Below are 21,150 nucleotides of genomic sequence, written 5' to 3'. Positions count from 1 at the left end.
CAAGTTGAAGAATGTTTTTCCTTCCTCACATATCACTTATTATGTTTTTTAAAGATCAGAGGACTTGTCCATTTCTAGGAGTACACCCTGGCTAGAGATCATGGATTTTGAAGAACCCGGCTGACTGTGGAAAGGCAGATCTGCAACAGTCAGGGGGTCTGGTGGAATCTAATTAGACATGAATTGGGAGAGCGGGGGAAGGGAGAGTTGCCAGCTCAGAGCATAAGTGAGCTAACTCAGTGTCCAGCTGCTGGAGTAACAGGAGGGATGAATATACTAGGTATTTGAGCAGTAGCAGAGGAAGAGAAAATAGGGTATGAATATACTGTAAGCTAGGATATAGGGCAGAAACATTTGTTCACTGATATATTCAAATATGTAGAATATTTTCTGGCATGTGAAAGGTACTCAGAAAATACCTGTTAAATACACCAATGATTTAGGTTTTAAAGATTCTCTCTCAATTTCAGTTTTGTGTGCTGGAAGTTAAGTGCACACGTAGTGAGGCCGCTAGATGGTGTCACTGACTGGAGAAAACACTGTTTCCCTCTCCTTCCTCCATGCTTCCCTCTTGTATTGGTTCTTAACTGTATTTGAATTGCATATAAAATTAATCAGGATATTTACTGGATGTAGAAGTGCCAAACATTGTACATAAAACTGGCCAATTTATGGTGCTATCTATAAATGATGGGGTTACTTTTTATTTAGCAGTTAGAGGAACCGCCAAAATAGTATACTACTGAGTACTGGAGAAAACTGTTCTGAACTCATTTCCTGTAACTCTCTACATTTTTTACCTTGATATGATATTTTATTGATGAAAATATGGAATCCATCAATCCTCTCTGGTTAAAAAGTAGAAGTAGTAGCTGGTTGATTAATTATTTAAGGGAATAAATAGATTCAGCAGCAGGCACAGATGGGTTTGAAATGAATGTTGTTTGGAAGCTTATTAGCTGAGTTATTTTAAAGTGTCACATCATAATAGAAGCACCTAAATAAAGAAAATGTAATTTGTTGAAAGTGTTGACTAACTTAGAGAATATGTCTCAGAAAGGCATATTAACTTGGAGGGTTTGTTTTCGAGATCAAAAGTTGCAGGTTCTAGGGAGAGGCTATGAAGTTTCCAGGATTTTTTTCAAGACATGATATCATAGATGATGAAACATACTGTCTTCTTCAAGTGTACCCATTTGCTTCCATTCTCTCTATAGAGTGGACTCACATCTTTACACCTTGCAGCCCAGGAAGACAAAGTGAATGTTGCTGAAATTCTTACTAAGCACGGGGCTGACCAGGATGCTCACACGAAGGTAAAGTGAATCACTTTCCATATTGTGGTGGGTTCTGACTTGGATGACTCCCAGTAGCCCTCACTCAGATTTGCCCCAGTCCAAGTACCCTTCCTCAAAAGTCCATTCTGAATTACGATTCTCTTTTACTTGCAAATCTATAATGGTTCTCCATTTTTGCTGGAATCAAGTCCAAGTGGAGATCATGATGTCAGGACTCTTTATAAAAAAGATTCCAATTTTGCTGGCTTAAGTCAGCCTCTCTCCCTTATCGCTCTGGCAATCTGGATGATTTGCTCTTTTCCTCCTGTATTTGCTTGCCTCCAGCCCTTGGTCTTGAAAATGGCTTTTCCCTCTCTATGCCATTAAAAATTTCAAGCCCACTTTAAGCTATATTTTTGTGCATCTCCTCCACATCCTCCCATCAGACTCAGTTTTTCTTCTCTATTTTCACACCCAATTATTCCTGTCTTTCTCTTAGTTCTTTGTCAGATGAAATCACACATGTGTCTGATTTCCTTTGCTGGTGTTAAGTTCCTTGTGCTAAGGGATCTGCTTCTCTCCGTATTTGTATCCACAGGAAGTGTAAATAAACTGCTCAGTAATATTTATACAATGGAATAGACTTTTTACCTTCCCGCCATTACTGAGATTCTACCTAATCCCTCTCCCTTTGAGTATTAACCGCTAGAGTATGTATGCATTTATTTATTTATTTATTTGTTATAGCTTGGTTACACTCCTTTAATTGTGGCCTGTCACTATGGAAATGTGAAAATGGTCAACTTTCTTCTGAAGCAGGGTGCAAATGTCAATGCAAAAACGAAGGTAAATAAAATACTTATTCTCATGTTTCTATAAGCAAAGAGGTTCAGCCATATGAATACTTCACTAGCTCACCATAGCTTCAAATGTATTTTTTCCCTTTTAGTTCTTTTAAAGTGACTTTGAATAAGCAATATAGCTTTTTACGGTTGTTTGCGACTTTCCATTCTCCGAACCTTTGTCAGCCTTGTAGGTTAGCTTCAGAAGTATTTTGTTATAGAGCTGAAGTAGCACTTACTCAGTTAGCAGTTTACTACAGTAAAAAAGAAGCCTGCTGGGTAGAACACTTTGATGTTCTAGAAAATTCTTTATGTTATTTTAAGGCCTTGGTTCCCCTTCCTGAAACGTCCTCCTTCTGCATGAGGAAATAAATGTAGATAGACAACTTAGATTATGTCTTTCATTTAGAAAAAATTTTTAAAAGATTTTATATATTTATTAGAGAGAGAGAGCAAGAGAGCATGTGAGTGTGGGAAGGGGCAGAGAGAAAGAGAGAGAATCTCAAGCAGACTGCCCGATGAGTGTGGACCCCAACCTGGAGCTCAATCCCAGGACCCCGAGATCATGAGTCAGGCACTCAACTGACTGAGCCACCCAGGCATCCCTCATTTTTAAAATTTTTAAACTAATATTCATTAAGTGCATGCTAGAAGTCACATATACATTATATATGACTTTATTATATATTAAATCATTTAATCCTTAAATAACCTCATAGTCAGGTGCTATTAGCATTCCTATTTTACATAGTGAATTTGAATAACTTATCTAAGGTCACAAAGTATTAGTTGGAAGAATTGGAATGCCAACTGAGAAAACCTGCCTCAGGGTGAAAGCTCTGCTCTAACTTCCATCCCACTCCAGATCATTAACGCCAACTCACTATACCTAAAATCTTATCATTGGTCATTCACTCTCCTACCTGGCATTTATTCCATGCTATCAAATCCTGTTGCTTCCTTCTTCGGAGGAGTTCTCTGATCTAGTCATCCCTTTCCACAATTTTAAGCCTCTATAATGTGACCCAATGTAATGTAGGTTGCCAGATAACCATTTCATAACTTCCCTACAATTAAACTAGCCTTTTCGTGCTTCACTTTCTCCCAACTAAATATTTTCCTGTTTTACCCAGTCTTTTCCTCTCCTAAGATGCTCTCTTACTTATTTAAATCTTAACTATCCTTAAACTACAGCCTTTATAATGCTTTCTCACATTACTTGAACATTTTGATTACTACATCCTATGAATAACAATAGTGCTTCCTTTTTTTTTTTTAAGATTTTATTTATTTATTTGATGGAGAGTGAGATCACAAGTAGGCAGAGAGGCAGGCAGAGAGAGGAGGAAGCAGATTCTCTGCTGAGCAGAGAGCCCGATGCAGGGCTGGAACCCAGGACCCTGAGATCATGACCTGAGCTGAAGGCAGAGGCTTAACCCACTGAGACACCCAGGCGTCCCAAGTGCTTCCTTTTTTTAAATGCTCATGTAAAACACATTTTTATTAGTAGTACATACTTTTAAATCTCTTTGTGTTTTTATTGGTGATGCATTATAAAAGATGTGGTATGTGGTTTAAAAAAAGCAAGGTCACCTCCTCTTGACCCCTGAGGGAAGGATCCCTCCCTCTAAATATAAGGAGATAGCTGAGAACAGGACACCCAATATCTTAACATTTAAATCCATTTTCTTTCACTTAAAAAAGCCTTTTAAACTTGTGATAACCTTTCACTTATTTCTTCCAAGTCCCCACCCCCTGCCTCTAGCAACGACCAATCTGTTCTCTGTATCTATGAGATCATGCAGTATTGTGTCTTTCTCTAACTTATCTCACTTAGCATGATGCCCTCCAGGTCCATGCATGTTGTCCCAAATGGCAAGATTTCATTTCTTTTTATGGCTGAATCATGTTACATTGTGTATGTGTGTGCACGTGCAATTTTATTTATTTCTTTATTCATTCATCTACTGATGGGTACTTAGGTTGCAGCATATCTTGGCTGTAATAAATAATGCTGCAAGGACTATGGGAGTGCATATAGCTTTTTGAGTAAGTGTTTTTGTTTTCTTACCCAGATGAGGGATTGCTAGACCATACGGTAATTCTATTTTTCATTTTTTGAGGCACCTCCATACTGTTTTCCACAGTGGCTGCCCTAGCTTACATCCCCATCATTCCCACCAACTCTGTTACATTTGGAATATCACATGGAAATGCTTAGTGAGGCAATGATGTGTAAGGCCTGGGTTGGAAGTTGTCAAGGATAACACAGAGCTGACTTGATCCCAAATGTTTTTACCCAGTGGCAGCTGAAGAGCCCTATCTAGCAAAACAAGGTTGGAACCTAACACCAGACTTCAGTGCACTCAAGTTGTTTCAAGGGAAAGAGAAATGAATAATAAAACTGCAGCTAGGGGCACCTGGGTGGCTCAGTGGGTTAAGCCACTGCCTTCGGCTCAGGTCATGATCTCAGGGTCCTGGGATCGAGTCCCGCATCCGACTCTCTGCTCAGCAGGGAGCCTGCATCCCTCTCTCTCTCTCTGCCTGCCTCTCTATCTACTTGTGATCTCTCTCCGTCAAATAAATAAATAAAATCTTTAAAAAAAATAAATAAATAAAATAAAACTGCAGCTAGTATGTATAAAATAAATTGCAGCTCCAGGTTCCTTGGTCCAAAGAAATATGTAATCACATGTTTGTTTATTTTTTTTAAGTTTATGTATCAGAGATTCTTAATGCAGCTATGTGAGTGGGCTCAACTAAATTAGTGTGAGTTTTCAAAGTCATCATTCAAAATGCTAATGATTAGAAAAGTAAGAAGTTTTAGAAGTCAGTCTTTTTATATTCTCTTAGCAGCAGAAACAAAATTGTATCTGTACGTCGTCATATATACAGGTGAATTAAAGATAGTTATTTTTTAAATTATAAACAATACTATTGACCTTCAAGATTAAAATTTCATCTGACTCTAGCAAGAGCAGCTGCTGCCTAGGTTCTGAGCAATTCTTGAGTTCTCATGACATTGTACTTTGAGCTTATTTAAAAGCTCTAATAAGAATTCTCAGGCATCAGCACCCAACACCATTTTTTCCTGAGTCAGGTCACACATAAGCACACAGGAAAGACATTCCTGTTGGGATCCAGATCTTCTCCTGAAAGGAATAAATGCAACTATGCAATGAGACTTTGGAGGAACTTGAAAAGTTACCATATTTTTTTGTTAAATGTGTGATTGTTGAGATAATATTTACAAGCCAGACATATTGTCTGGAGAACATCATTTATCTACCTGAGGTTTGGTATGCATTCAAATAGACATTTGGTTGAGAGAAAAATCTCATTTTAATTTTTCAGGTTTTATTTTATTTATTTATTATTTTTTTTTTAGTGAACTCTGTAGATTTTACTTGCTTTTAGAAGTAAATATAACTTTTAATATGTCTTCAGGGGAGTGGATAGCAACATAAATGAAAAGATGTTCTTTTAATAAACATCTCAGGATTTTTTTCACACAGAATGGCATTTTTGGAAAATGATTTGTGTTTTCTGCCTCACGTCTCCTGTAACTATGGTTCTAAAAATTTGTTTTGTTGCTATAAAAATGTAAACATATGTATTGCCTTTAGTCCTCAAACATTCATGATCTGGTATAACAATCTGGAAAAGTGAACTTGTTTTATGAGACTATTAGTTGTTTAAAATGAAAATGAAATCCTACAAACATCCGCTTGAGAAAAACTAGATTTGGTTGATTATATGATTAATTTACAAAGAGAGCATAGAACATCAGCACGTACAAGAAAATTTTCTTTATAAAATATGCTACAAATATCATAGAGCTCTTCAATGAGAAAGAAAAAAAGTGAAATAATGTTTGTCAGCATTTTCATGGAACTTTAGATCAGTTAAAGAAAAGTTTATGGGCAACATATATAATCCTTCACCAGATTCGAAATCTTGGCTATTCCCATTTGTTAATGAGGAAATGGAGGGCTAGAGGGGTTTGGTAAAATTGGGTCTAGAGCTCCTAGCAGAATGGACCCAAGACTGTGGATAAGATGTAATCAAATGTTCACATAAAAGTTTTTGAGTTGCTCCAGACTTCCCTGGCAAATATACTTGTGCACCAGAGGTTTCAGGTAAAGGTTAAATTAAATCAGGCCTGGGAGACACCTTTCTGGACACTGTGTGTTGAGGACTCTGGAAATTGTGAGCTCTTAGAGGCAAGAATGCTACTCTGGCATTATTAATTTACATAAGCATGGTGTCTCCTACTTAGCACATAGCATTCAGTTAGTAAATGCTTGCTGAATGAATTCACTTGGTTGCTACTGAAGAGGTGAACAAATTTGGTTGGAGAAGAAGAATTTTCAGGGAAAAAAAATGCCACTTACTTTATACTTCTCAAATGTGCGTGGATTATCTCATTTGAGAGCAGAGACCCTGCAATAGCAATAAATTTCTCAGGGTCCCTGTAATTGGCTTCTATTTCCAGGTTTCCTGGGGTGATGCTATTGGAGGGATAGATAGCAGACGTGGCAGAGCTGATGATGTTCCAGACCGAAGGACAAGCAGACTGATAAACTCTCACAGATACAGGGACATCACCGTGGTTGGAAAGGCCACAGCAAAAGCACAGAAGGAGTCAAGGGGTACCTTGTGTATATAGTCGGACACTTTATGTAGGCAGGAGTAGCAAAAGTGCATGTTGGTCATGAGGCAGCAGTGACACTAGGTAAAAGGGACATAAACTCCTACAAGTTTATGGTGTGAATGGGCTACTCAGAACTTAGATCCCAGATAACGGATAGAATTTTATCATGGTGAGGCAGGTAGATAATAAAAAAAGTAATCTGATACCCATTGGCTATCATGATCTACACAGGTTCTGAACCTAGAATAATTGCAGAGAAATTACTTAACTGTTATTTTCCATTTCATCGTCTCTGAAATTGGAAGAAAACATTTATTCAATCATGTATTCATTCACTCAGTCACTCATGGTGTATGAGACACCACCTATGTACCAAGCACCCTCATTTTTAGGATGACAATAAAGATTCAAAGACAACTACAAGGCCTGGCATCTGGCACAAAATAAATGTTCAGTGAGTGATATTAGTATTTTGTTTGCCTCCAAGGATTCCAGTGCCTTTGTTTAATGAATGTGAATATGCAGCCAACCTGTTCCATACCTGCCGCCCATTAGAATTCTGAGCAAGATTGCCTTCACACTAACCTCAGCAGCAGTTCCTCAAAATCATGGATTACAGAGCTTTCATCTAAAGTTCCAGTTTAGACCAGAATGTTAAAAAGAACTTCATTTTTATAGTCTTTTTAAATTGAGGGTGGGCCACTCATCATCCAATGAAATCTTCCATTCTCTAAGCATGGTCTTCTTTGACCAAAGCTGCTCTCTGAAAGGAAGATAAGATTTACATTTACCCCCCCCCCCCCAATTTAGAATCCCTAAAGCTGGCACAAAAGATTAATTATTAGAAAAGTCATGACAGGGGCGCCTGGGTGGCTCAGTGGGTTGAGCCCCTGCCTTTGGCTCAGGTCATGATCTCAGGGTCATGAGATGGCCCACATCAGGCTCTCTGCTAAGCGGGGAGCCTGCTTTCCCCCCTCTCTCTGCCTACTTGTGATCTGTCAAATAAACAAAATTTAAAAAAAGTCATGACAAACAAGCATTTTTTTGGTATTTGTATTTATATTGTATTTGTATTGGAGTCCTCAGCTTTCAGTTAAAAACGTTACTTTCTTTATCCCTAAGGAAGAAATCATTGTGATAATGTTCTTTTGTCATGATAAATCTCTCAGTATACCCATTTTTAATGCCAATTAGTTAAAATATAATAATAGCTCTAATTTTCGAGTTCGTCAGCCCTTCTATTTCATAAGCTAGTCTTTTCGCTTTGCTTAGCAGACCATAAGGTGAGAAGGAGTGTTTGTTGCTGACACATGGGTTGGTGGGGATACGGAGCTCCAAATAAACAGCATCCTTGACGGTTTTGTTTTAAGACTAAGAAATTCAACATGAAGTCTAACCTAACTTTCCTTCTCCTGCTGCAAACCTATGCTGGGTTCACGGCCACCGTCACCTACAGAATGGCTACACGCCTCTGCACCAGGCCGCCCAGCAGGGCCACACGCACATCATCAACGTCCTGCTGCAGCACGGGGCCAAGCCCAACGCTACAACCGCGGTAAGCCAGGCGCCGCCGCCCCGCACCACGCCGCCGCCGCCTCTGCCTCCTCCTTTCCCGCCCTGGCGGCCCCCTGTCTGAGCTGGGTTCAGACACATGCCCCTTCGATAAGGCCCCCGCACTCTGGAAAGCCCGGGAATTCTGGAAGGGCTTTCCAGAAATCAGCGTGACTTCTCCGGCAGCGCTTCCCGGGGAGGGAGCGCAGCCGGCCTGACTCGGCCGTCTCTCTCGGGATAGTGGGGCCCTGGGCTGAGGCTGCTGGAACGTGCTCTGCTTGCAGCTGGTGCTCAGATGTGAGCGCGAGGGCCACTCCCCCACCCCCCCACCCCCCCACCCCCGCCCCTGCTCCCGCCCGGCCTTCTTAAGGGAGCCGGGCTGGCGAGGCTCCTGGCTCAGACAAAGCTCTTCGGGATGTGGAGCCATTGAAATGTAAACTAAGCGGTGCAATTAAACAAACCGGGATCCCCAGTGGCCCGCGCTGGAGCCGGAGTTGCTCGCTTGTGTTATTTTGCTGCACGGCGAGCTTCTGCACAGCTGTAGCTAAATGTGTGACCGAGTTCCCTGGGGTGACGTCCTACCTGCAGCAGATGGCCTGACCTCTGACGAGGAGTAACGGTACTCGGTACTGGCTAAACATTTTCGGAGGCAGCGTCCTCAGTTCACGGGGTACTTTCCTAAACACAGTGCAGTATCTTGTAGAGATGTTTGACAACCTCAGGGTTAAAGCGTCAAGTGCTTCTTATTAGAAGAGCAGGCAGATGCAGCTTGTTGTGTTACCATGGTGACCCGGGCTATAGTCTAAAGAAGTTACAAAGAGATTCAGATGTAATGGTAAAAACTAGTGATTTTCCTAAGCTGTGCCTGGTTTGGAAGGAAATGCTGGCTCAGGCGGAGCAGCCGGTGAGCTCATTGGCTCGCAGCGCGGTCCTCCCTCTCAGTTCTCCCTCTTTCTCTCTTTCATTGCACTCTCTTCAGAATGGCAACACCGCCTTGGCGATTGCTAAGCGTCTGGGCTACATCTCCGTGGTCGACACCCTGAAAGTTGTAACAGAGGAGGTCACCACCACCACCACGGTGAGTAGGAGCTCGTGGGCGTGGGTTCCACTGTCTGAGTTTTCAAGCCACATACTTTTGCGCTTACAAACTATGTGGAGCTTTTGGTTTGGAACTTTGGGTGAAATGTATGGTACACTATAGAGGAATGCAGATGTAAGTGCATTGACACAGCTAGTGGGGGGTGGGGTGGGGTTGGCTTCCTTTCCTTAACATAAATCCATGTAAAATATAAACAGAATTGTTTAATATTTAGTTCCGTTTTTGAATTTTGGAAATTTGGAATTTTGGTGGTTGGGGGGGCTGCCTTGCCCTTTCACTGTAGTTGGGTGTGACACCGACTTCTGGCTAAGTGGTAGGAAGCTCCAGAGCAAACCTTAGCCAGGAGGTCAGGCCAGCCTCTGGAAAGATCCAGATCCTCCTGATGCCATGCTAACGATTGGGCCCAATGCATTCCCGTGAGAACGGTTCCTCCTTACTTCCTTCTTATTTCTGATTATCATATTTTTTAATTGAAAAAGGAAGTTGGTTGTACTTAGTAGGTCAGCTGTATCTGTATCACGACAGAGCATATATTTAAAATTTTTTATTTTCGCTAGTTGGGATATGACTGTTGATTATTTAGGAGGAGCAGGGATCATTGATGGCCTTGCGGGACAATGAAGTCTCTGGGACTAATGTGTCCTATGGCTCTTGTACAGTTCGGTGGGAGCAAAACTGAAAGGAGGCTGCCCCATAGGGGGACTCACAGCTGAAAGAGGGAGTGCTGTTCTCTTTCGCACTTTTTATTAACTTTTTTTTTTTTGCATGAACTCTAAGAACAACAGCTCTTTAATTTCTCTTTTTAAAATAGAAAAATAGGGTGACGGTGGAGAATTAGATGAGTTCTTCAGAGACACAAAGATCACAAAACAACATAAAAAGTCTGAATGGGGTTCTAGTAAATGCCTTAAGTAAGAAAGGATATGTGCAGAGTTTAGAACACTTGTTTCTTTGGATAGATACGTGGAAAAAGAAAGACATTTTATTCTTCAGATTGACACCAAGTTCCTGTTGACATTGAAGCAGATGGAATACAGTTGGTTTGATGTGAAATTTTTAATAGAGTGGAGTATGATTTATTAATGAACTGCGAGACATAGCCTGAATTTAGATGGGAGAGAATAGTACTGTTTGTTTCCTCAAGCGGAATCTTAAAACGTTTGGCTAATACACCACAATATTTTTTAAAGATTTAAGGCATGGCTTCAATAAATTATATGAGAAAAACAAGTCTTGTCACTATACTTCTGAGTTGCTGTATATGGCTGAATCTTAATGGCCTTTTCTTACTATATGATTTTTTTTATACCAGGAAAATCTTCCTATTAGGAACCTATACATATGTGTCTTTATTTGGCATTTTGAAACAATGTGCAAATCACAGATAAGTGAAGCCTGTAGTGGCAGGAGTGGCCAAGTACATCTGTTCTTAGAAGTCATGTTTTCTGTAAACTTTTCTGGTTATCATTTATATCCATTTTTATTAAGTGACCACTAGATGGCAAGTTTGCATCTTTTTTGCTACTTGACCTGCTTTTCTTCCATTCATTTCATTTACTTATCATTCCTCCAATATTTATTGGATATAAAATATGCTGTGAGCTCTATGCTGAGTGCTGAATAGTCATCAGTGGTGAAAACGTTACCCTCCTCCCCCAGCAGCTTGCAGTTTAGTGGGAGTGGAGAATGGGACTTAGTTTTGTAAGAAAATAAATTCTTCTTTAACATCAACAAAATTGTGGAACTTACATGTTTGGTTTCAAGTAGATCCCAGGCTCATAAATATTACTTGGAGGGAATTACTTTAACTATTTAGATCTATATTTGAAAAAAGAAACAATTAGCTTGCTAAATACTATGACTAAGCAAGTTCAGATACCTTTCAAAAATTAGAGTCATATCTCTGCCATATCTAGCTTTAGTGGAATACAAAAACTACTTTTAGAACTCCCTGTGAGCTTTTCTTCTGTTCTGGTAACTATTATTCTCTACCCTGCCCAGCTGAGCATTTCCCCAATTAAAAACCTCTATATTTAAAGTCAATCGGAGAAAGACAACTATCATATGATCTCCCTGTTATGAGGAAGTGGAGATGCAACATGGGGGGTTAGGGGGGTAGGAGAAGAATAAATGAAACAAGATGGGATCGGGAGGGAGACAAACCATAAGTGACTCTTAATCTCACAAAACAAACTGAGGGTTGCTGGGGGGGAAGGGGGTTGGAAGAGGGGGGTGGGGTTATGGACATTGGGGAGGGTATGTGCTATGGTGAGTGCTGTGAAGTGTGTAAACCTGGCGATTCACAGACCTGTACCTCTGGGGATAAAAATACATTATATGTTTATAAAATAAATAAATAAATAATTTTAAAAACTCTATATTTAGAAGTCAAGTTTCTAGGTGAAAAGTCAACAAACAAATATAAAACATAATGGCATGTTTGCTTTTAGTTGGGGTAAGAAGTCATTGCCCGTATTAACTAAACAAGTACCCACTTTGTCTAAATGGGTAATTGTATTGGTAACATGTTTTGATGCTGCCCTGTTTTTACTTTCTGCCTCTCTTAGAATTGATTCTTCTCTTAGAATTGTGAGTTTTATCGTTTTGTGAAATTGAGTTTCGGGTGAAGGATTGAAAATACGGACTTACTCCTGTCTCTTATGTGAGCCTTCTTACTTTGCACTTCCTCTCTTTAGGAAGAGATTTTCATTCATGCTTTTTTTTCACATAACGATATTAATAGTATTAAAAATGAGTATTTAGTGATTTCAGGTATGGCAGGCATTGAGGGTAGATCTAGGATTCAAATTTAGGTTGTGAGATTCTAAAGTCCGTGTTCTTAACCACTCTGACATTACTGATCTTGACTTTACTAAATGTAGCTTAACATGTATTTTGTGAAAGAGGTGTTTTCACCTAGTTTTCTATTAAAAACAACCTATCTAAGTAGTGCTTTTTGTTTATTTCCATGGAGGCAACATATTCAATATTACTTTCTAAAGTGAATTTGGAATTGCTCACTGGTGATAGGCCAATAATAGTACGCTAGACAATTTAATAATTATGTAAAATTAATAAAATTAAATTTAGTTTGATGTTATTACCATTTAAGTATAATAGTTAAATTACAGTTACACAACTAACATACAAATCTCACATCACTAGATTTACACTGTGCGCCTTTGAGCAGCCCTGTGAGTTCTCTTCCATCAAAGAAAGTTTCCTGTGCTAATCCTCCTTCCGAAGTTCTTTACCCCACAGTATGAATAAAGTCATTGTGTAGAGAGAGGAGGAAGGCAGCAGTCTGTAAAGGAGAAGCCACTGCTTCAGAAATTTTTGAGACATTTTGGAGTTGTGGTTTGTTTCCTTAACCTTTGCTTTTCTAACTTTACTTTGGGGACCCCAGCAGGGGCTGTGAGGTGGTTTAGCATTCTCCCAGGATCATATTCATTGTGCGTGTGCTGGAATGGGCATCAGAGCCCAGAGGACACATTTCCGGCAGCAGAAGCCACCAAACTCAATCGCCTAAGGCAGTTTGGAAGACTGAGATGGGGCTCCTCCCTCTGCTTATTGATAAGCGGTCATCGTATTTGTATTATTTGCGTAATTGTAAAATGATCATGCTTTAAGTTGCATATAATCACTGATATGTAGACCCAGGATTATTAAAATAAAAATAACATCATAAATTGCTGAATAAACTACTAAAATAAAAATGGCATTATAGTTATATTACCATTTAAACAGTGGAGAAATTTTTGACAGTAAAGAAAATGTACATATTCAAAGTCCTAAATCTTATCTGATGCTGTAAGTCAGTTAAAATGGGAATCCTAGAAATAGCAATGCAGTAAATACACTTGAAGTCATCGGACACCTTTTGAGGTGGAGTCAAGATCTTTTCTTTGAGTATAGGTCCACTGACTAGGAGGCTAAAAGATCATTCTCGCACAGAGAACATCAGTATTACATACTATATCCTATAATACATGTATCTTGAGAGTATTCATCGTGTGTGTGTGTGTGTATTTTTTTTTAAGATTTATGTATTATTTTTTAGAGAGTGTGCACCAGGGTGGGAAGGGGCAGAGGGGAAGGAAGAAAAAGAGAATATCTAGCAGATTCTGTATTGAGTGCAGAGCCGGTCACCAGGCTCAATCTCATGACCCTGAGATAAGGACCTGAGCAGAAATCGAGTCAGACACAACCGCCTAGCCACCCATGTGTCCCACATTCATCCTGTATATTATCTTAAAGTGATATTATACTGAGGGCAGAACATTTTTAAACTTTTGACATACTTTTTTTTTTTTTCTCGGCTGCTTTGTCTTAACCACACCTAATTGAGTACAAATTATTTTTGGTGACTGACCTTTGTTGAGGTTCCAAAACCATTTACATTGGTTTTTGTAGAAAAATGTCTACATACTATTTCAGTTATTACGGACATTCTATTAACATGTACCGTTGGTATAAATAGGTTTGGGAACAAAACCAAATTTAGCCTGTCACCCTACTGATGGGAGCCATTGTGTGTGGGCCTTAGTACGTGGCATATTAGCCACGATCCCTCACCACGGCGTGGTGACTTGGTGAGTATGTGATACAAAGGAAATGGTTGACAAGGGGTGTGGGCTAAGGGGAGGCCAGTTAAGCACACTGTTGTGTAAAACAAACCAGATATCTGTTTACAAAACAGCATGTTAAGGACTCATGTTTTATTTTTTACATCTTTCCCACATTGTGATAAATATTAAAACTCTTTATTAAGGCTTCCATCTATCCTATCCTATTTATATTGCCGTATTATCTGATTTAATTACATACTATTAAATTTGTGCATAGTACACTACCCATTTTAACTTTAAATTGGTTTCTAATCTTGACTCTAGACTCTGAGGTTCTGTAGCAGACAGTTGCCCATGATCATTTAATTATATCTTTGTTTTCCATGTACTATTCAGATGCATTGGTGTAAAACCATATTTATATTTTGATAATCAAGTTTTCAAAGTTCACTGCGTTTTAAAGGAAAAGATGTATTTATTTCTTATAACATTGCTCATGAGTAGGAAGACTTATTTATCATCTCCTCAACCAATATTTATTGATGGCCTTCTAAAAGGTCAAGCACTACATCATGAACAGATGCATGCTGTACTTACTACATCATAGAAAGGGCGTTTTTACTATCTGTACAGAAAAATACCTGTGACCAGTGTGATCACTGTGTGTTACTTTTTCTGTTGCCACGAATATTTGCTGGTAATAACTTTGATAGTATTCAATGACCAAACTAAAGCAATGGTATTTCCACTCTTAGAAATTCCAGTCCACTCTTAGAAATTCGAAGAAAATATAGTCCTATTATCAGTGTCTGAAAATATAAACAGAGTATGTCAAGCAATATAACTTAATCATTTAGAAATATTTCCATCACTTATTTTCAAATAGCGAAGCATCCTCTTGTGGAATGTTTCCTGTGAAGGGCAGATATTCTGGAACATCTCCGCAAAAATAAACTTCATGCTGTAGTCTAATATGGTAGCTATCCCTTCACATTTTTGAATCATTTTATTTACACTGAGGATCTCATAAAAAAAGTTTCAGAAAATGCTTAATGTATTATCGTAGCTTAATAGGATGTCCCTGTCTTTCCCATATTTTAAATGCAAATCACTCTCTGCAGTTTATACACTTTTCCAAATGGGTTGCGATTTGAGCTGCACGTTAGACCCGTCTGAGCAACTGTTTCACAGCTGAGCCTGCAGAACTCTGACTTAATTGTCCTGTTGTGGTATCTAAGTGATGGTATTTTAAAATCTTCCCTAATGATTTTAATATGCAGCTAGAATTGAAAACCATGGATACGGAACATAGGTTTTAATTTATCCATGTTAAATTTATAAGCTAATTACTATTAAAATAATTAAATGGGGGGGGGGGGCGCCCGGGTGGTGCAGTCGGTTAAGCACCGGCCTTGGTTTCACCTCAGACCATGGTCTCAGGGATGTGAGATTGAGCCCGGCATCCTGCTCTGCATTCCGTGTGGAGTCTGCTTTAGATTCTCTCTCCCTCTGCCCCCATCCCCCCCGCTCATGCACTCTCTCTCCCTCATATAAATAAATTAATTTAAAAAATAAAATAAGCAATACGATAGTCTTAAGTTTAACAAATATTTATTGACCAGCTATTAATATCCAAAGTTTTGAATGGATGCTTTTGTCTTTCCTAAAGTTGAGTTTGTTTTCAGTAAATAAGACATTATGGAATTATTTAAATATAATCAACATGTGGGAAAGCTAAATTCAATACTTTACTCTCCAATTGTGCCTTCATCCAGAGAACATGAGACTTCCCTTACTTTCTCGGTTTGTTCCCATTCTTGAACTGGTTTATCACCCCAAAGAAAATCTATTTAGTTGTGTGGATTTTACATATATTTTGCCTAACTTTGTATCATTGATTTGTTCGATATATATTTGAGAAGCACCTGCTAGATTTCAGATTCTTTGGAAACAGACCGCCTCTTCAATGACTCACACTCTCGTGTGGGAGCAGAGAAGGCACAGACCACTGTGTGTGGTGTGGTGTCTCCCGTGTCGTGACAGTACATGGCAGCAGGCAATCACAGTGATACAGACTCATCAGGGAGGATTGGGGAATGTTTCTCCAAGGAAATTATATCTAATATGAACCAAGAAAAGAGGGTTTCTGGTAAAGGAAGGAATATATGGAAAAATGTTGAGGTGTGAGAGACCGTGACCTGCGAACATGGCTGTAGCATGAGGAGAGAGGGGAGGTCTCCCTGCCTCTCCTTACTACATCACCCAGCTCTCCTGGGCCATTTGCTTGTTTTCTGAGGAAATGGGGAACCACTGAAAGGGTTCACAGAATACAGTATCACATTACGATTTCATCAGTCCCTCTTGACACACAGAAAATATACAGGTATATGTGAATACATTTTCAGATTAGTTGAATTTCCCCATAAATCTATTTGAAGTTCTCTACTGCTTTCTGAAAAAAAAGAAATTGGTGTCATTCAAAAAAGTCTGTAATATCCATGTAGCAAAGCTTAAAAATCTAAGATAACCTATTTACTGTTGTATTTTAGTGACTTTAGTTGATGAGTTGACTTGTTTTGAGAGATTAGGTTTTTAGAGTTCCCATAATGATGCCAGTCAGTGCACTTACTACATTTTCAGTGCAGCCACTAGAGATAGGAGTTTGAGACTTCACTGTCTGTAGGTGGTATTTAAAGTAGTGTGGCTTTTTTTTCCCCCTTAATCATTGTGGTATCCCTGGTGTCTAAAACAGTGCCTGGCATGTGGTAGGCACTCAGAATGTTTCCTGAGTGCCTGAATGACTAAAAAGTTCAGAGGATCTTCAGTTACAAGAGGAATTTAATACTGAATTATAATGATAATAATGATGTTATACTAGCTGACATTTATTGAGGGCTAACATATTCCAAGCACTGTCCTTAGAGCTCTTAGGTATATTATTTCATTTAGTCTTCAGAACAATTTTATGAAGTAGCAGTATTATCCCTGTTTTATAAATGAGAAAATTGAGGCCCAGAGAAATAAGAGAACTTGTTAAGAAATGATAAAGTTAGCATTTGAACCCAGGCAGCCAGTCTCCAGAATCTGGTCTCTTAACCTTACATTGTGTATCAGGAATGGAAGGCAGTGGACTTGACAACTCTGGAAGGGAAGGGAATAAGTAACAAACGGAATTATAGACTTATCCCTTGCGGAAGGGAATAAGTAACAAACCAGAATTATAGACCAGTGTAGTACCAGAAGGATGATTGACTCTCTACTCTTGGTCCTCTGATCCCGGAACACATGCATCACATTTTCTGCCCAAATAGTTTGTCTTGCACATTGTTTACAACTTCTTTTCCAATGGCTTTGTTTTTAATAAATTACTAGGCTCATTGCTTCTTTTAGAAACTTTTCTGGAGACATTACTCAGTTCATTTTAGGGAAGCCCTGAAAACATTAATCTGCTTTCTCAATATGACTAGTTATTAATGCCATCATTGAAGAATTTATTTTTCAAATAGGAACTCAAAATAATGAGCTATTTTATCAATTATTTTTATTACCATATAATGTATTATTTGCCCCAGGGGTACAGGTCTGTGAATTGTCAGGCTTACACACTTCATAGCACTCACCATAGCACATACCCTTCCCGATGTCCATAACCCAGCCACCCTCCCACACTCTCCCAACCCCTCCTCCCCCCAGCAACCCTCAGTTTGAACTTCTTCTTGTATGACTTCACTGGAGTCAATGATCATTTATCTTCCAAAAGAACAAATGAATTTTCATGAAACAGAATAAGCTCCCAAAACAGACATGGGGGGAGATGAAATGCTCAAGGACTTATGGCTTGTTGATGCTATCCACGTGACCTCCTCTGTGATTGCTTTCTCTTTTGTTTGATTTTAACTTGCATATCAATAATTTTTTTCTTTCCAGACTATCACTGAAAAACACAAGCTAAATGTTCCTGAGACAATGACTGAGGTTCTTGATGTTTCTGATGAAGAAGGTAAGACTTTTATTTTGTCTTCATTGTCTTACACAAAGGCAAGCAAGCTATCCTTTTTCTCTGGGACTAAGCTGATATTGTGAGTGTGGGTGACAGCCTCTTAACATTTCAAGTACTTTTCCACCTCTGCTTCAAAACATCTACTTTTGTCATTTGGGGAAAGAGGATAGTGATCTGTCTATTTTCAATGGGTATTATCTTTAATGTCTTACTAAGTAATGACTGGCAAAGGGGAAAGATGCTGGAAATTGGCCATCTGTTAGAAAAATCTACCTGATAATACAATTATTATTAATACATATTTTAATTATGTTAACATGCTTTTTTTTTTAAATTAAAATGCCTTAAAGTGAAAGACTTTGAAGTATACTCTCAATGGTATATTGAGAAATCTGTTTCATTGATTCAAATAATCAGAATAAATTTTAATTCTAGAGGAGAGGAGGCTTAGAAAGGATTAAAAATGACATGTAAGTCATACTAATTCAACATAAGAATTTGTTTAAATCATAAAACATGCTCTGTATAGCTTTAGAGTTGACAAAAACTATGTAAGCTAGTGGATTTCAGACGTTGAGAAGTCTGTTGCTCTAACAGGAGTACAGGGGACTTTGGGGTGGGGATGGGACGTTGTGCTGCAAGTCTGTCCCTCCACGAGAGTTTCCAGTTCCCAACTTCTACTTCAGTTAGAGGAGTTGACTTCTCTTGAACAACAACAACAAAAATCTGCCAAAAAATCATGAATGCAGCAAATGAGGTATGTAGCCAAATTTCCATAGTACAGCTTTTGGTCAAATGTATGTGTTTGAAAGACTATTGCCGTAAAGAATTGTACTAGTTAAAACTTGCCACACACTGGAGAAGGTCCAAACGCTTCCCACTGTAGACAAAGAGAAACTCTGCCAAGGACTAATCTGAGGGAAAGAGCAACCAAAGCCCGGCAGCAGAGTGCACGCAGCACACACCAAAGACTTTGAAGCACCAGGCCCTGGACGGTGGATGACCTCTTCTTAATACAGCATTTCTTTAAGGAGCAGGGAACATAACAGGCTTTCTGCAATGCAGAAGACAGAGATCTAGACAAAATGCCAAGATGGAGGGACTCATCTCAAAACAAAGAACAAGAAGAGAGCACAGCCAGAGATCTAAGCAAAACAGATTTAAGTAATACCCTGAACCAGCATTTAAAATAACAACCGTAAGGAGACTAGCTGGGTTTGAGAAAAGCATAGAAGACACTAGAGAATCCCTCACTGCAGAGATAAAAGAACTAAAAAAAGGAGGCAGGCTGAAAAGAATAGTACTATTCTCAATATTAATTGCTTTTATTGAAAAATAGTAAAAGTAGATTTTTAGGTTCTTCGAGATGTAATCAGAAGGTGAAACTTTACAAGGAGATGTCATTATCTGGAACCAGTTTGTTCACTGTTCGGTAACAGCAGTGAGTTATCTCGGCTTTGGTGAGAACTTAGGACATGAAGGAGCAAATGTTTGGTCACTGGGTTATTAAAAGTAAATTAATAATTGTCAAAGTTATCATTTCAAGTATTATAACAATTTTATGTTCCATCCTAATCCTTGCCAGCTAATTTTAGCATTTATATATGCACATCACATTTTCTTCTGTGGGATCATCTTTTTTAACAGCCCTTAAACAGTTTGGTGACAACTTTATTGATGGGGAAGCTCTTAGTGATTCAGGTACCTTTAGAGGAAGCTATTGGAGTGAAAGCTTTGCTTTTCATTTTTCTTAACTGGATAGAAGCAACTTGCTTAATATTTAAATATGCGTGCCTAATACTAACCTGTTTCTTTTGAAATAGCATGTGTGATGTGGATGAGGTTGTATATATATGCACGTGAGTGTGTAGATTTTATTAACTCAGAAGCTTAAAGCCATAAATTGCTTATCCTATTAATGATGTTGCTGCTGTTGTTGAGACCTATTACTATAATTAAATTACCTAATGAGCATCATATAAATATTTTACCAAAACTAATCTCTCTTCTAAGAATACACATTTAGAGAAAAAAATAATTCTTTGTAAGTTGACATTTAACTACCAGGAACCTGTTAAAACTAAGTTAGACTGCATGACTGAATAAACTTCATATCATTCTTGGCTGAAGATAAGTTTTAGATGTGATTAGAAATATGTGAAATTGATAGTTATCATGTGATTCTTGAAGGTAACTAGGAATAAAAATAAAAGGCCTTAAAATTATTTAGGAGGAGCTTCGGCATAGAGGGGGAAAATGACTGGTATAAAATATTCTATCTCCCAAGAAGGATCCAAGGTATATGTGGTCTCACTTGAAGCAAATCTCTTAACATGAACATCTAAATTTATAAATCAAATAAATTCAAGTGATTATTTAATTTAAAAATAGTTTATTTCCTAAATACTTGTTAAATAATTCCAATGCCAGGGCATTCAAAGTATTGAGTGGGAGTAAAGAAATTCCATTTATATGAAACAGCTTTTTGGACCTGCTCGTTGCCTAATATAATATGTAGGTATTATTATACCTACATATACCTATCCTGTATGCTTTTATTAAAACTGTTAGAGATTAAGAGTTTTTAGTGATAAAAGGTCTTGTTTTGAGAGGAATATTGGCTATTGATCAAGAATATCTTTTATGGTGAGAGAAGAAGCTTTCCTTCTTTTAGATAGCCAAAAACTTAGTAACATTCTTTTCCTCAGAAAGAAATTCAAGTTGAATAATTTTTATGTATAGGATATATCTGAGTATTGTGAAGTAATTTTTAGTGCAAAGAATTAGTATAAAGAAATTCGGCTTTCATATTGCCAAACCCTTTAATGTTTTATGGGCTTCAAATGTTTTCATGGAACCTGTCATTCATATGGACAAAGTGCAGCCACATGTATTTTTAAGGTATTAGCCAATTCTTTCTTTTTTTTTTTTTTTTAAATTTACAGCTCTTTTGTTTTGATAGCTGTGAGTATTAGCAATACTCAAAAGGAAGTTCAAGCCAAGTACAGGTGTCCTTTCAGGCTAACTTGGTAGAGTGATCGGGATATCTACCCATGAATCCAATCAACAGATAGTGATTTTATTGTGTGTAAAGTTCTAGAACTGCTACCATTGGGGAATCAGAGGTGAACACAGTGCATGTCTTTACAAAACATCGAT

General features: G+C 38.4%; 1 protein-coding gene across 50 annotated transcripts in view; it reads left to right on the top strand.

Moving 5' to 3' along the window:
- Positions 1-21,150, top strand: part of ANK2 (ankyrin 2) — a 337,670-nt gene that overhangs the window by 244,990 nt on the left and 71,530 nt on the right. For all 50 annotated transcript variants that reach the window (XM_045997625.1, XM_045997636.1, XM_045997637.1 and 47 more), the window contains 5 exons: positions 1,218-1,316; positions 2,025-2,123; positions 8,230-8,328; positions 9,304-9,402; positions 17,919-17,991. In XM_045997625.1, the coding sequence (XP_045853581.1) occupies positions 1,218-1,316; positions 2,025-2,123; positions 8,230-8,328; positions 9,304-9,402; positions 17,919-17,991 (469 nt within the window). The remainder of the gene's footprint in view (positions 1-1,217; positions 1,317-2,024; positions 2,124-8,229; positions 8,329-9,303; positions 9,403-17,918; positions 17,992-21,150) is intronic.

This window comes from Meles meles, chromosome 2, assembly GCF_922984935.1.
Source record: "Meles meles chromosome 2, mMelMel3.1 paternal haplotype, whole genome shotgun sequence".
Taxonomy (NCBI): domain Eukaryota; kingdom Metazoa; phylum Chordata; class Mammalia; order Carnivora; family Mustelidae; genus Meles; species Meles meles.
The sequence above is the reverse complement of the archived record's forward strand: the minus strand, read 5'-3'. Positions and strand labels throughout refer to the sequence as shown.